The sequence below is a fragment of the Microcaecilia unicolor genome, chromosome 2, assembly GCF_901765095.1.
Source record: "Microcaecilia unicolor chromosome 2, aMicUni1.1, whole genome shotgun sequence".
In the NCBI taxonomy this organism is placed as follows: Eukaryota; Metazoa; Chordata; class Amphibia; order Gymnophiona; family Siphonopidae; genus Microcaecilia; species Microcaecilia unicolor.
Genome location: NC_044032.1, coordinates 628,445,837 through 628,459,537, shown reverse-complemented (window position 1 = coordinate 628,459,537; position 13,701 = coordinate 628,445,837). Strand labels below are relative to the sequence as shown.

Genomic DNA, 13,701 nt, shown 5'->3' with positions numbered 1-13,701 from the left:
ATCTAATTTTTGCCCCCCCCCCCCCCCAAGGGCACGTACCTCATATGATGTCCTGATAAGTTGGAAAATATCAACTTCTGGGTAAGGCTCCCCTTCATCACCAACAATTGAATGCACGTGAGGTATTGGTGGTAAAGTACTATCTTCATTGGTGATGCTGTCCAAATATCTGGTGGGGAGGAGGGAAACCCAGAACAATTAGTAATTCAATCTCAACAGATTTTGGGGTTACTCTCTCCAGGTCAGTTTATTGACGGGACTGGTTCTTTCCACCTGCTCTGGGCACTACTTTCTTAGACAATTGTTCTGATTAGACCAAGTGTCTAGTTCTTTCTAGGCTGATCTTAAAAGAAAGAAGGGAACTTGAGAGGGAACTCAAGGCTGCAGCTTATCCATCCAGAGAGTAATGCCCCTAAACCTGCTAAGCCACCTAGACGTGATCCATGTAGATTAGGAGCTTCTTCCTAAGTTCACACATTTAGTGCTAACACTTCCTACAGTTGTGTGAGATATGGTGACATTGCTTCTACTTTCGCAACAATAGGAGAAAGTTGGATGCTCTCAGTAGCAGCAGAAGAGGATGCAAAACATCTAGAAATACATTCATCGGGAGGGTAATTTATCCAACTGGATAACTGCCTTGAATCTTTAGGCAAGGAAGGATTTTCTCAGTGAATAAACTGATCTTGTACTATGGAAGGGACAACAATTCAGAGCATACACTAGTTCAATTATAGCATATAAACTTATCTAATCTGATGAACTTACTTTCTGGAGCAGGACCATATAGATACCAGTTAGCCTTTGATATGTCAGACAAGATACAATCAATCTCTGGCAGTAGTAGTCTCCAAAATACTCCTGTCATAAGACTACTACTGGAGAATTTGGTCTAGAAGTGTTCTAGCTCTCAGCCCATAACAAACAATCCACAAACCACATACTCAAGTGACTCAATCTTCCACTTTTAAACTTGTTCAAACGTTCTTTAAACCCAGATACACTAACGACAACATTCTTTAGTCACAAAAATTCCACAATTGTACACTGACAGAAAAAGTAATTGCTATTTTAAAGTTCAACTGGTTGGGTGTACCCCAAGGACTAGGTCAAGAACCACTGCCATGGAGAAGGCAAAACTAAATTAAACAACTTCCAATGACGACTATGCAGAGTCACAGGAGACTAAAACCTCCTAGCACATGTATAGTTCTTGGTCTTGAAAGAAAATTACCTTCCAAGGACTGTCATAGCTTCTCCATCATCTTTACAGTTCAGGAGGTTGTCCACGTTGGCATCCAGCACAGCCAAAGCTAACTGGAAGATCACTTTTATTCCTTCATAGAAGAAACAGTCCACAACCACAACGGCACTCTCAAACGGCATTACACTGAGGAACATGGTGAGGAGCCAGGACAGAGAGATGGTGGAGATTACACCCAGGTCCTGCATACACTCGTACAGCTGAGGCACATAGTCATGTGCCAACTCCTCAAAAACGCCTTGATCCACCAATGCTCCTGTAGGAAAAAAGAAAACTAGTTCTAACCCGTTTTATTGAGACATCAAACAAAAACAGCCTTCACTGTTACTCCTTTCACATATCAACCTTAATGGCCAACAAGGACAACTGGTTCTGCATAAAAATGTTCTCCATACACACCTATTCCCTTCCTCCAATGCAGGTGTACCTGGGTCCCTCAAAAAATCTGTACACCAAACCCTATAGATTTGAACCTAGAATATGAAGTATAGTGCCTAAGAGTGATGTAGGCCCTCCCATACCCCCCCACCCCAAGATACACATGACAGGTTGGGGAACTCAAGGCACCCATATTTTCCATCCGCATCAGTTCTTCAAATGAGTTAGGATGGAGGTACAGAGCCCTTCAATAACAAAAGAATCCTTTTCTTCCAAAGAGACCTTTTGTAATAAGTCTTGGGACCTATCATTCTCCTAGGTTAACGTTAAAAAAAAAATCATCAATCATAGAAATAATTGTCACAAACACCTATATAGGAGTACAAATGAAAACTGGAAAAAGCAAAAGAAATTACATATCCAAATACATACATCGTCCGCAAACAGGAAAATAAATTATCCAAGATATAAAAAAAATATAAAAAAGGGGGGAAAAACATTAGTAAGGAACACTACTGAAGTCCCCTCCACCAGCCAACCCTAACAGTGAGCATACAGAATCACACACTATGAACTTCTTTGGATTTCAAAAATTCTTCCAATTGCTTGGGATCGAAACACTGAAATTGCTTAGCCTCAAAAATGAAACAAGGAAATCTTAACACAAAATTAGCTCCTAAGGCTTGAACTCTAGGCCACAAGGCCAAGAAAGCCTTACGCTTCATTTGCATTTCCCTAGCCCAGTGGTTCCCAAACCTGGTCCTGGAGGTACCCGAGCCAGTTAGGTTTTCAGGATATCCACAATGAATATTCATGAGATTTGCATGCTGTGGGAACCACTGCCCTAGTCAAATCAGGAAAAACTCAATTTTTTAATCCCATAAACAATGACTCAAGATACCTTAAGGGAAGGTCTCAAAATTTTATTCTGGTCCAGTTCCAAAAGCAAAGTCACCACCAGGGTAGCTCTGTGTAACAACATCTAACAACCACTTCAGAAAAGATGTTAAATTCATACCACCCTTCTCCCGGGCCTGCTAACCAGAATTTCCAACCTCCTATTACCCGGTATATATTGGACCCTGGTAATGGGGGGGTGGGGTGGGGGGGAGAAGCGATTCCAAAGACAGCTTTAGAACATCCACCATGTATTTCTTAAACATTCCACAGGCAAAAGGAGAGGAGACTTAGAAAAATTGAGAAGTCTCGGATTGTGTTTCCTGGTCTGGTTTTCCAGGTACTTAAGGTGTCTGTGGATAACATGCCTATTTTTAATAGATACCACCTCTGAACTTCCCACTGTCTGAACTCTAGATTTCAATAAATCCAATAAGAGATGGTGGCCTGTAACTTGTACCAGAGTCAGGAGCGCCTCAGAAATCATAGCTATGTCTCTAGAATGTTGCCTAGTAGTAGATCCCACAGAAGAGTGTATATTGGTGATAGCATCCAACAGTCTCTCCAATGTAACCACAGATGTTCTACCTGACCCCTGAAACTTTTCGGCCCCACTCTTACTCAGGCTACTTATGGTCTGTCCCAGGACTGCCTGATTTATGCTGGGATCAGTTAACCCCCCCCCCCACACCTAGATGTTTTGTCTCCTCATTTTAAAAGGACCTATTTTCCTGTATGTCATTTCTGAACTTATTCACTACAGCTAAGACACCTCAACATCTAAAAAAAAATAAAAAAGCCTTGCACATACCAACAACCCTGGTATTGTAGTAGTCTGGCAGCATTCGCTCACACAAAGCCACAAGCAGCCAAAAGGCTTCCTCTTCTTTGGCATACAGAAGTAGAACGGATGTCACAATATTCATTGCCTGCAAAAAAAACACAAAAGGTGGAAAAAAAAAATTTACATTAGCATTGTTACTGCCAGTATCTCACACACTGAGGCTTAAGTGCACTTATTAAAATTCCACCTATAGGACATGAATTAGTACATTACGTCAGACAAGTTTGATCTGTAGACCGACAATGGCTAGCTCAGTACTACTGTACAGACCTCAAATACAAACAGACATGCTCAGTATCCTTAATCCCATGTATTTTGGGACTAGCACAATTATGGTGCTACTGGATGTTCACATCAGTCATTTCCACACACATGAAGTCTTATCACACCTGTAATGGCTATATTGCTCTCCAAAAATAGGTTAAAGATACTGCAATTTTACAAAATTTAGTTGCATCATATGCTCAGATCATCTCTCTCCATAAATTACATATTTACTGGTTTCCAGCAGGAACAAAAATTGCATTTGAAGTATTGATAACAACACTACTTGTGGTTCAATATGGATCACTGTGCAAAGAAACTGGACATTTCCAGGACAGTTTTCAATCCACACATTTATACAATTACTACACTAACTGAAGAATGTATAAGACTAAAATCATTAAAATTCAAAACATATTTCCTGAATAAATAGGCTTTGATTTGTTTTTGAAATAAAAACTAACTTGTGGCAGAGATCAATGAAGTTTGAACACCTTTATCAAGACGGATGTGGCTTGAAAATATCTAGTAACAAACCTTTTCAGAATCTTGGGAAATGTAAACAGTCATTTTTGTAGCCAGATTTTGTAAAATAGACAAAATGATCAAATACTATGGAGCTAGTCCATGTAAGTAAGGCAAAAAAATCTGAACTAAAAACTCTGGCATATACTGGAAGACAGGTCACTTTGTACAGTGAGACAGTATCATACCTCTTCTGGAAGTCTTATTGAACGAAGCACAGTGTTTTGAATGGACTGTATTTAACAATTGTTTAGAAGACCCCAAATAGTCCAAACTTAGGATCAATGATTGGACTATAAGACAAAAGTGATCCTGATCAAAATACTCATGCACCCTCCGAAGAATGTGCATAATGAAGAATGCCTAATAAAGAACGCCCTTTGAGTAAGCAAGTTAATCAGTGACTCTAAAGACCCTGGTATCACAATGAACAAAGCCCATCTGCCTAAAGATTAGGAACATTATATACCTGCCACTGGAAAGTGTGGTGCAAAAACAAATATCAAATGCAAAAATATATAAAGTAATCAATGCAGGTAATGCAAAACAACATTGGGTCATACATATTGACATTCTCAAAAGTGCAAAATGAAGCTATGTAACTTGTCAGTAAGAGAAACCCTCCTTAACAGACATTTCAGAAAATCTTTTTCATCTGCACATTAGATCAGATGTTCACAACCCAGTCCTCAGGACACAGCAATCCAGTCAGGTTTTCAGGGTATCTACAATGAATATGCAGAAGGATTTGCATACAATGGAGGTAGGGCAAGCAAATCTCATGCATATTCATTGTGGATATTTTGAAAACTTGACTGGATAAGGCTACGATGCTGTCTCATCATTATCAGCCAGCAAGTGTACACTATAAAGTTTCTGCATGCACTGGACAAATGACTTTTCAAGCAGAGCTTCCTCATATGTTGAGCTTGCTTCCTTTGCTAATGACTGCCATTACAGTACTAGCATATACTTTTCTGACTGGCTTCTAGTCACTTGAATTCCCAAAATGCTTGTGGTCACCAGTAGCGCAGCCAGAATTTAATTTTTAGATGGGCCTGGAGGTGGACTGGGTGGGCACAGGCCTCGCATTTCCTCTCCACCCGCTACCCCCCCCCCCCCCCACGGTCAGTTCTGGTCATTTTTACTGACCTGAAGCGCCGTTCTCCCTCCAGCACCGGCGATTCCCATAGCCAGCCCTCTGTTAGTGCATGTCGTCGGAGCCTCTTCTCAGGCGCATCCTGCCTACTCTGCAACTTCCTGTTTTCCACAATGGTGGGACGCAGGAAGTTGCAGAGTAGGCGGGACGTGCCTGAGAAGAGGCCCCAACGACGCGCGCTGGCAGAAGGCTGGCTATGGGAATCGCCGGTGCTGGAGGGAGAACGGCGCTTCAGGGCAGTAAAAGTGAGCAGACTACGCGGATGGGGAGAGCGGGCAGAAGAGGCTGGGCGGGCCTGGAGCAAAAGTGGCTGGTCCTGGGCCCGTCCAGGCCCACCTGTGGCTACTCCCCTGGTGGTCACCTGTGCTCTAATGCTGGGACAGCTGCTGGGCAACCTCATTCACATCGCATACCACGCGATGGCATCACTCAGGGTTAGCTTTTTTTGTCTGGAGAAGATTCCACCAAGCAGCATCAATCCTGATGCTGATAAATTCTATCCCATATGATGGGAGCATTATAAATCTCTGTACTTACACGATTTTTGATGCTTAACTTGTTAGATATGCATCGGGAGATTCATTTGTTTCCTGTAGTCCGTTATTCAGTGTGTATCTTTAAAACACGTTTCTCCAAAAATAATTTTTTTTTTTTTAAATAGAGCGTCCAGGATTTTGTTCGAATCAGTTTCATCTGCATCACTATCAAAGATTAGGGCATTATACAGTTCATGCACTTCTGCATTAATGCATGCCAGGAGAACGGAACGGAGATGTGTTTCATCAGTTGTTCCTCCAGGTCAGTTGTAATTTCATAATTCTGCCACTGCCTCTTGAAAACGAGCCATAGCACAATCTCCTGCCAAACTCAGTAGCAGTAGAATTAGAATGTACAACCTTTCATTGCTATTTAATTTGGCACTATGTAAAGCAATCTGTAGCAGGTATTCTCCGAGGACAGCAGGCTGATTGTTCTCACATATGGGTCAACGCCCACATCGGCATTTTGCCAGCAAAATAAATCAAAATTTTGCTAGAGTCTTCTAGTGCACGAATCACACGCACCGCGCATGCGCGGATGACTTCCAGCCCATTGCGTGAGCGTGCTTCCTCAGTTTAATCAAAAAGCATAGAAACAACAAACAACAAGAACAACTCCAAAGGGGAGGAGGGCGGGTTTGTGAGATCAGCCTGCTGTCCACGGAGAATACCTGCTACAAGTATGTATCTTCGCTTTCTCTGAGGACAAGCAGGCTGCTTGTTCTCACATGTGAGGTATCCCTAGCACCCAGGCTCACTCAAAACAATGAACATTGGTCAATTGGGCCTCGCAACAGCGAGGACATAACAGATTGATCTGAAACCATAAACAACTGAGAGTGCAGCCTGGAACAGAACAAAAATGGGTCTAGTGGGGTGGAGTTGGATTCTAAACCTCGAACAGATTCTGCAGCACTGACTGCCCAAACCGACTGCTGCGTCAGGTATCCTGCTGAAGGCAGTAGTGAGATGTGAATGTGTGGACTGATGACCACGTTGCAGCCTTGCAAATCTCCTCAATGGAGGCTAAGGGAGCCACTGACGCAGCCATGGCTCTAACATTATGAGCCGTGACATGACCCTCTAAAGACAGCCCAGCTTGGGCATAAGTGAAGGAAATGCAATCTGCTAGCCAATTTGAGATTGTGCGTTTTCCGATGGCGACTCCCCTTCTGTTGGGATCGAAAGAAAAACAACTGGGCTGTCTGAACGGCTTCATCCGCTCCATGTAAAAGGCCAATGCTATCTTGCAGTCCAAGGTATGCAAACTGCTTTCGCCAGAGCGGGTTTGAGGACAGGGAAAGAATGTTGGCAAGACAATTGGCTGGTTCAGATGGAACTCCTGACACCACCTTCGGCAGGAACTTAGGGTGCGTGCGGAAGACTACTCTGTTGTGATGAAACCTGATATAAGGTGCAAGCACTACTAAGGCCTGAAGCTCACTGACCCTAAGAGCTGACATAACAGCCACCAAGAAAATGACCTACCAGGTCAAGTACTTCAGATGGCAGGAATTCAGTGGCTCAAAAGGAGCTTTCATCAGCTGGGTGAGAACAACGTTGAGATCCCATGACACTGGTGGTTTGACTGGGGGCTTTGACAAAAGCAAACCTCTCATGAAGCGAACAACTAAAGGCTGTCCAGAGACAGGCTTACCCTCTACGTGGCGATAAAAACTAATTGCCCCAAGATGAACTCTTACGGAGTTGGTCTTGAGACCAGACTCTGACAAGTGTAGAAGGTATTCAAGCAGGGTCTGTGTAGGACAAGAAAGAGGATCTAGGGCCTTGCTGTCACACCAGATGGCAAACCTCTATTTGAAAGAGTAACATCTCTTCGTGGAATCTTTCCTGGAAGCAAGACACAGGAGACAGCCTCTGAAAGACCCAAGGAGGCGCACTCTAAGATCTCGTGGCAATGTCGAGAGGTCGATGCCCAGTCCGACTGTGGTGAAGCTCCCTCCACAGACGTCAAAGGAGAGTCAACCTGGGTGGCAGCTGGGGACCTCACCACAGGCGAAGGGCCAGACACCGCTGCAGCAGCAGGTACAGAAGGCGCAAGCACCCCCGACACCGAAGCGGACTGTCGTAGCAGTCTCTCCAGAAGTTCTGGAAACAGAGCCCGGATGCACTTGTCAAGAGCCGCCATCGGAGAAGGCTGCAGGGTTGGTGGGACAGGTGGTGTCAGAATCAGTGAAGGCTCGGGAGCAGGTACTGGACTGCTAGGAGACAGACACATCGGCACCTCCTGTATCGAGGGGGAGCGATCCTCTCGGTGCCGATGCGTCTCGGGTGCCAACTCTCTCGATGCCAAGGAGTTCCCGGTACCGTGTGTCGAAGGAGACTGATGACGGTGCTTCTTCGCCTTCGTTCGATGCCCGTCATCAAGACTCCTCGGTACCGATGAGGAGGACGTGGAACCCTCACGTCTCCTCGGGGCCAAGTCCGACGAAGGTCGGTCCCAGAGGGCCTGCATAACAGAGGCCTCGAGGCAGGTGGCAACCCCCTCGACGCCTCACTGTTCCCAGCCAAGTTGGTCTCTCAGCAGCTATTACCTTTCTTCCCGACATCAACGCTCCTGTCGATGTCGCCGACCTCGGTACCAATGTCAAAGGGCCGGTCTGAGCCCCAAAAAGTTTTTCCCGTTGGGATTCTTGAGAAGCTTGAGTCAGTTTCTTCATACGAAGACACAGACTACAAGCGGCTGGGCTATGGTCGGGCCCAAGACACTGGATGCACCAGGTGTGGGTATCGGTACCTTAGATAGTCTGGTTGCACCGTGTACAATGCTTGAAGCCACTGGGTGTCTTCGATGACATGGAAGGAAAAACGACTTCGGCGAAATCAAACGACGCGATTGTGCTTTGAAAAGAAAAAAGGGGCCCAAAAGAAAGGGAAGAACCCGGCCGTGTGGTCTGAAAAATCGGCCACGCTGAAAAAGAACCTTACAAAAAGGCACTAAAACCTAGAAAAATACGTGAAGTGTTTTTTTTTTTTTTTTTTTTAAATAAAATGAGGGAAAGAAAAAGAAAAGTTAGCAAACACGTCAAGACTCTTTCTCCTGGGCCAAAAGTGAAGAGCAGAAACGCTGCCTCTCTGCCGCGGACAAGAAAAAACTAAGGAAGCACGCTCCGCGACAGGCGGGAAGTCATCCTCGCATGCACGGTGCGTGCAATTTGCGAGCTAGAAGACTAGCAAAAAAAACCCTTTGATTTATTTTGCTGGCAAAATGCCGATTCCTGGGCCGACGCAGACGTCGACCCACATGTGAGAACAAGCAGCCTGCTTGTCTTCTGAGAATGTCTTAAGACATTCCTAAGCTACTACAGCATGCCAATATCTGAACTCAAATACCTCCTACAAATTACCTCTTCAAGTCACGGTCTGGCTAAGTGGATTATACACCTGGGGGTGTTCCAAGTACAAACAAGACGTGCTCAATGGTAAACAAAATCGCTATTGAATAGAACTGAATGAGAGAAAATTGACTTGCTTGTACTCAAAAGGAATTTTCAAAAATGTATTCTAACTCTTACAAATTTGTTAATAGAGAGGTGTGGTAGCCGTGTTAGTCCACTCTTAAAGGTTATCAATAGAAATCAAACAATAAAACGTGGAAAAGAAAATATACCTTTTTTATTGGACATAACTTAATACATTTCTTGATTAGCTTTCGAAGGTTGCCCTTCATCAGATCTGACGAAGAAGGGCAACCTTCGAAAGCTAATCAAGAAATGTATTAAGTTATGTCCAATTAAAAAAGGTATCATTTTCTTTTCCACGTTTTATTTTGTTTGATTTCTATTGATAAATTTGTTAATGCAACAGTTCTGACTTTCACTTTCTTCAACTTTACAGATTATGTAAAGTACAGATTTTCTTTGCCAGAAACAAGACTAAATTTGACTGTACAGCAGAAAACACTATCAGATAAGTAAAATATAATCATTTAATTTTTCCTATTTTTGTTTTCCAAAAGCACTAATTCTATCCCTTCACAGACAGGTTTCCAGTTTAAGAATGATGTTTGTAGTTTTTGTTATTCTACGTTACCCCGGTCTGTTCTTTTTTTGAGTGGTTAGGTTCTGTGCTGTATTTGTCTTTTTATGCTTTTGTGCACACACAAAAAGCTTGTGGTTCAAAGAGGCAGTCACTTGGTTATTTTGCAGGAAAATTTTGTCTTGTGGTGGTTGGCATATGCAGCAGACAGTCCTCAAAAGGTCTCTCAGGTTAAGTATGGCATTTCAGGTCTGTCTTCTCTCAGTTTCTCACGTCCCTTTCCCTTCCTTCTCACCACTCTTTAGTAGTTTAATTTTCAAGAAAACCATTTAGCCAATTCAAGTCAGCTTGTGTGTAATGTCTGAGAAAGTCTTCCAATTTACAGCATTTTAAGCTTAAAATTCAGCAATGAGTTTTCCAAATTACAATGCACTATTCCAGTCTCAGTGGCTGAAACACTTCACTGTCAGCCTCATTCAAATTTCAAGATTGTTAAGCAATTTTGGTATTTAAAACAGGCTTCCTTTTTATGCTGGGCAATTGCTTAAGAATAGATATCAGAATAGGTATGCATGTTACATTCCATTGATGTATCCCCCAAATGATATTCTGAATTGACTTGGTCTTCCCTTAATTCTCCACAATGTAACCAATATTGAATTGTAACAAGCTGTACTTCCATCAATCACAATGTATTGTAAGCCAACACTGAGCCCGCAAATAGGTGGGAAAATGTGGGATACAAAAAGCAATAAAATAAATGTCTTCTCAGCTCCCTCTGAAAGGGAAGTGTCAAATTTTCCAATAAAAAATTAAATTTTTCCCTTATTTCTAGCCCTGCTCTCCAACTCTCAACCATTCAAGAGACCTAACAGCACATTGGCTCTTTTCACTTAGCAAGGCATTCACCTCCACGCTCACTCACCTTGACCAGTTAAAATTTTAAACACCAAGTTTTTCCTCCCCCCCCCCCCCCCGCCCCACACTCTAGCTACTAGGTCCTATTCTCAACTGTCCAATTTGAACCCAGAGTGGATAATTGATAAACTGTTTAACAGCACACGCCCAAGTCTCCCTCTCAACTGTCAGTTCAGGGCAATGGCAGCAGATAGAATGTTACCCCATCACTAAGGCAACCAGCGGGCACATGCATACCTGCACTGACATGTCCCTCTACCTTGCAACCTCTGAGCTGCTTATGCCTCAACAATAAAATAAAATCCACCCCCCCCCCCCACACACACTCAATGTGCCACACCTTGCCAAGGTTTTCATATGGGTTTCTCTTTTCTCCTCATTTTCAGGGTCCCTTCACTGGAAACACAAGCTGGCATACTCTCCACTGCACAGCTCTTCTCATAAGCCTGCCTGCAACATGGTTCTCCCGACTTGTGCCCCGGACCTGGGAATACCTCCCTCCTCCATGCAGCCAAGTAATTTTTCCTAACCTGTCACACTAGTTACAACAGCTTGCTTTATTTTCTAGCACAGCAATATATTTAAAAAAAAAACAAAAACATTTTAAAAGTCTCCACATTTTCTCTTTGGCACAGTTTGAAAAGGAAACCGAAATGGCAAAAATGTGAGAACTAATCCATATTCCTTTGATCCTAGTCTGTACAGGTCACCGTCTGTTATAAAACTTGAAAATCATTTATGTAGCTGAGCATCTAGAACGTAACGAGGACTTAGATAAAATCCTAGTCAGGAGATAAGAGGATACACCCAATCTGACACCATTTGCTTTATTCTCTTTCAAAAGACATTCTGGCTTCAGGAAATGGACAAAAAGAGCAATGAACTTCTGTACAAGCAAGTTCCCCCCATAGTATATGACACTATACTGGGATTGGCTTGTTGATACATACTGCTAGAGCCAGTGCTTTTTTTGTAGAAAAAAAGGTGCCGGTACTCATTATGGGCAAGGTCACCACATATGGCTCCACCCCTATGATAGCCACACCCACATTAACCACACCCCCTATACCAGCCATGGCGCATATAAACAGACATCATTGAAAATATTATAGTACTATAGGAGAAAAAAATAACGTGATTTTTTTTCATGATAAATAATCTCTGTAAGCTCTTACAGCTCCAGTATACCCAGTGCAAAATAAGACAGCCAATGTAAATTCTCAAATTGGACATATTACAAACACTAAAATGAAAATAAAATGATTTTTTTCTACCTTTGTTGTCTGGTGACTGTTTTTCTTTCCATATTAGTCCCAGTCTGTGATTCTGCTTTCCTTTGTTTTCGCTTAACTCTTCTGTGCCATTTGTCATTTTTGTCTCCTTTTTCTTTGCTTTCTTCAATATTTTTCAGGCTCTCTCTCTGTCCAGATTTAATTCATTCTTACTATCCATTCTTTAATTTCCTTCATCTACCTGTGGCTTTTCATCTTTTCCTCACCCTTATTCTCCCCATGCCCCTTCCTCTTATTCTCCAGTCTTTCTCTATTCCCCTTTTCCATCCAGCAGCTCTGCTTTCTCTCCCCATCCTTCCGTTTTCCCTCTCTCTCCCCATCCTTCCATCTGTTTTTCCCCTCTCTCCCCATCCTTCCATCTGTTTTTCCCCTCTCTCCCCAATCCTTCCCTCTCTCCCCAATCCTTCCCTCTGTTGGTTTCCCTCTTTCCCTCTCTCCCCAATCCTTCCCTCTGTTGGTTTCCCTCTTTCCCCAATCCTTCCCTCTGTTGGTTTCCCTCTTTCCCTCTCTCCCCAATCCTTCCCTCTGTTGGTTTCCCTCTCTTCCCAATCCTTCCCTCTGTTGGTTTCCCTCTCTCCCCAATCCTTCCCTCTGTTGGTTTCCCTCTCTCCCCAATCCTTCCCTCTGTTGGTTTCCCTCTTTCCCTCTCTCCCCAATCCTTCCCTCTGTTGGTTTCCCTCTTTCCCTCTCTCCCCAATCCTTCCCTCTGTTGGTTTCCCTCTTTCTCTCTCTCCCCAATCCTTCCCTCTGTTGGTTTCCCTCTCTCCCCAATCCTTCCCTCTGTTGGTCTCCCTCTTTCCCTCTCTCCCCAATCCTTCCCTCTGTTGGTTTCCCTCTTTCTCTCTCTCCCCAATCCTTCCCTCTGTTGGTTTCCCTCTCTCCCCAATCCTTCCCTCTGTTGGTTTCCCTCTTTCCCTCTTTCCCTCTCTCCCCAATTCTTCCCTCTGTTGGTTTCCCTCTTTCCCTCTCTCCCCAATTCTTCCCTCTGTTGGTTTCCCTCTTTCCCTCTCTCCCCAATCCTTCCCTCTGTTGGTTTCCCTTTTTCCCTCTCTCCCCAATCCTTCCCTCTTTCCCTCTCCCCAATCCTTCCCTCTGTTGGTTTCCCTCTTTCTCTCTCTCCCCAATCCTTCCCTCTGTTGGTTTCCCTCTCTCCCCAATCCTTCCCTCTGTTGGTTTCCCTCTTTCCCTCTCTCCCCAATCCTTCCCTCTGTTGGTTTCCCTCTTTCTCTCTCCCCCCAATCCTTCCCTCTGTTGGTTTCCCTCTTTCCCTCTCTCCCCAATCCTTCCCTCTGTTGGTTTCCCTCTTTCCCTCTCTCCCCAATCCTTCCCTCTGTTGGTTTCCCTCTCTCCCTCTCCCCCCAATCCTTCCCTCTGTTGGTTTCCCTCTTTCCCTCTCTCCCCAATCCTTCCCTCTGTTGGTTTCCCTCTTTCTCTCTCTCCCCAATCCTTCCCTCTGTTGGTTTCCCTCTTTCCCTCTCTCCCCAATCCTTCCCTCTGTTGGTTTCCCTCTCTCCCCAATCCTTCCCTCTGTTGGTTTCCCTCTCTCCCCAATCCTTCCCTCTGTTGGTTTCCCTCTTTCCCTCTCTCCCCAATCCTTCCCTCTGTTGGTTTCCCTCTTTCCC

The 13,701-nt window shown here is 44.0% G+C and overlaps 1 protein-coding gene across 3 annotated transcripts in view; it reads right to left on the bottom strand.

Annotated features, from left to right (window-relative positions):
• TBC1D9 (TBC1 domain family member 9) overlaps window positions 1-13,701 on the bottom strand; it is a 152,718-nt gene that overhangs the window by 60,912 nt on the left and 78,105 nt on the right. For all 3 annotated transcript variants that reach the window (XM_030191703.1, XM_030191701.1, XM_030191702.1), the window contains exons 11-13: window positions 3,351-3,468; window positions 1,235-1,520; window positions 40-169 (exon numbers count right to left, since the gene is read on the bottom strand). In XM_030191703.1, coding sequence (XP_030047563.1) covers window positions 40-169; window positions 1,235-1,520; window positions 3,351-3,468 — 534 coding nt within the window. The remainder of the gene's footprint in view (window positions 1-39; window positions 170-1,234; window positions 1,521-3,350; window positions 3,469-13,701) is intronic.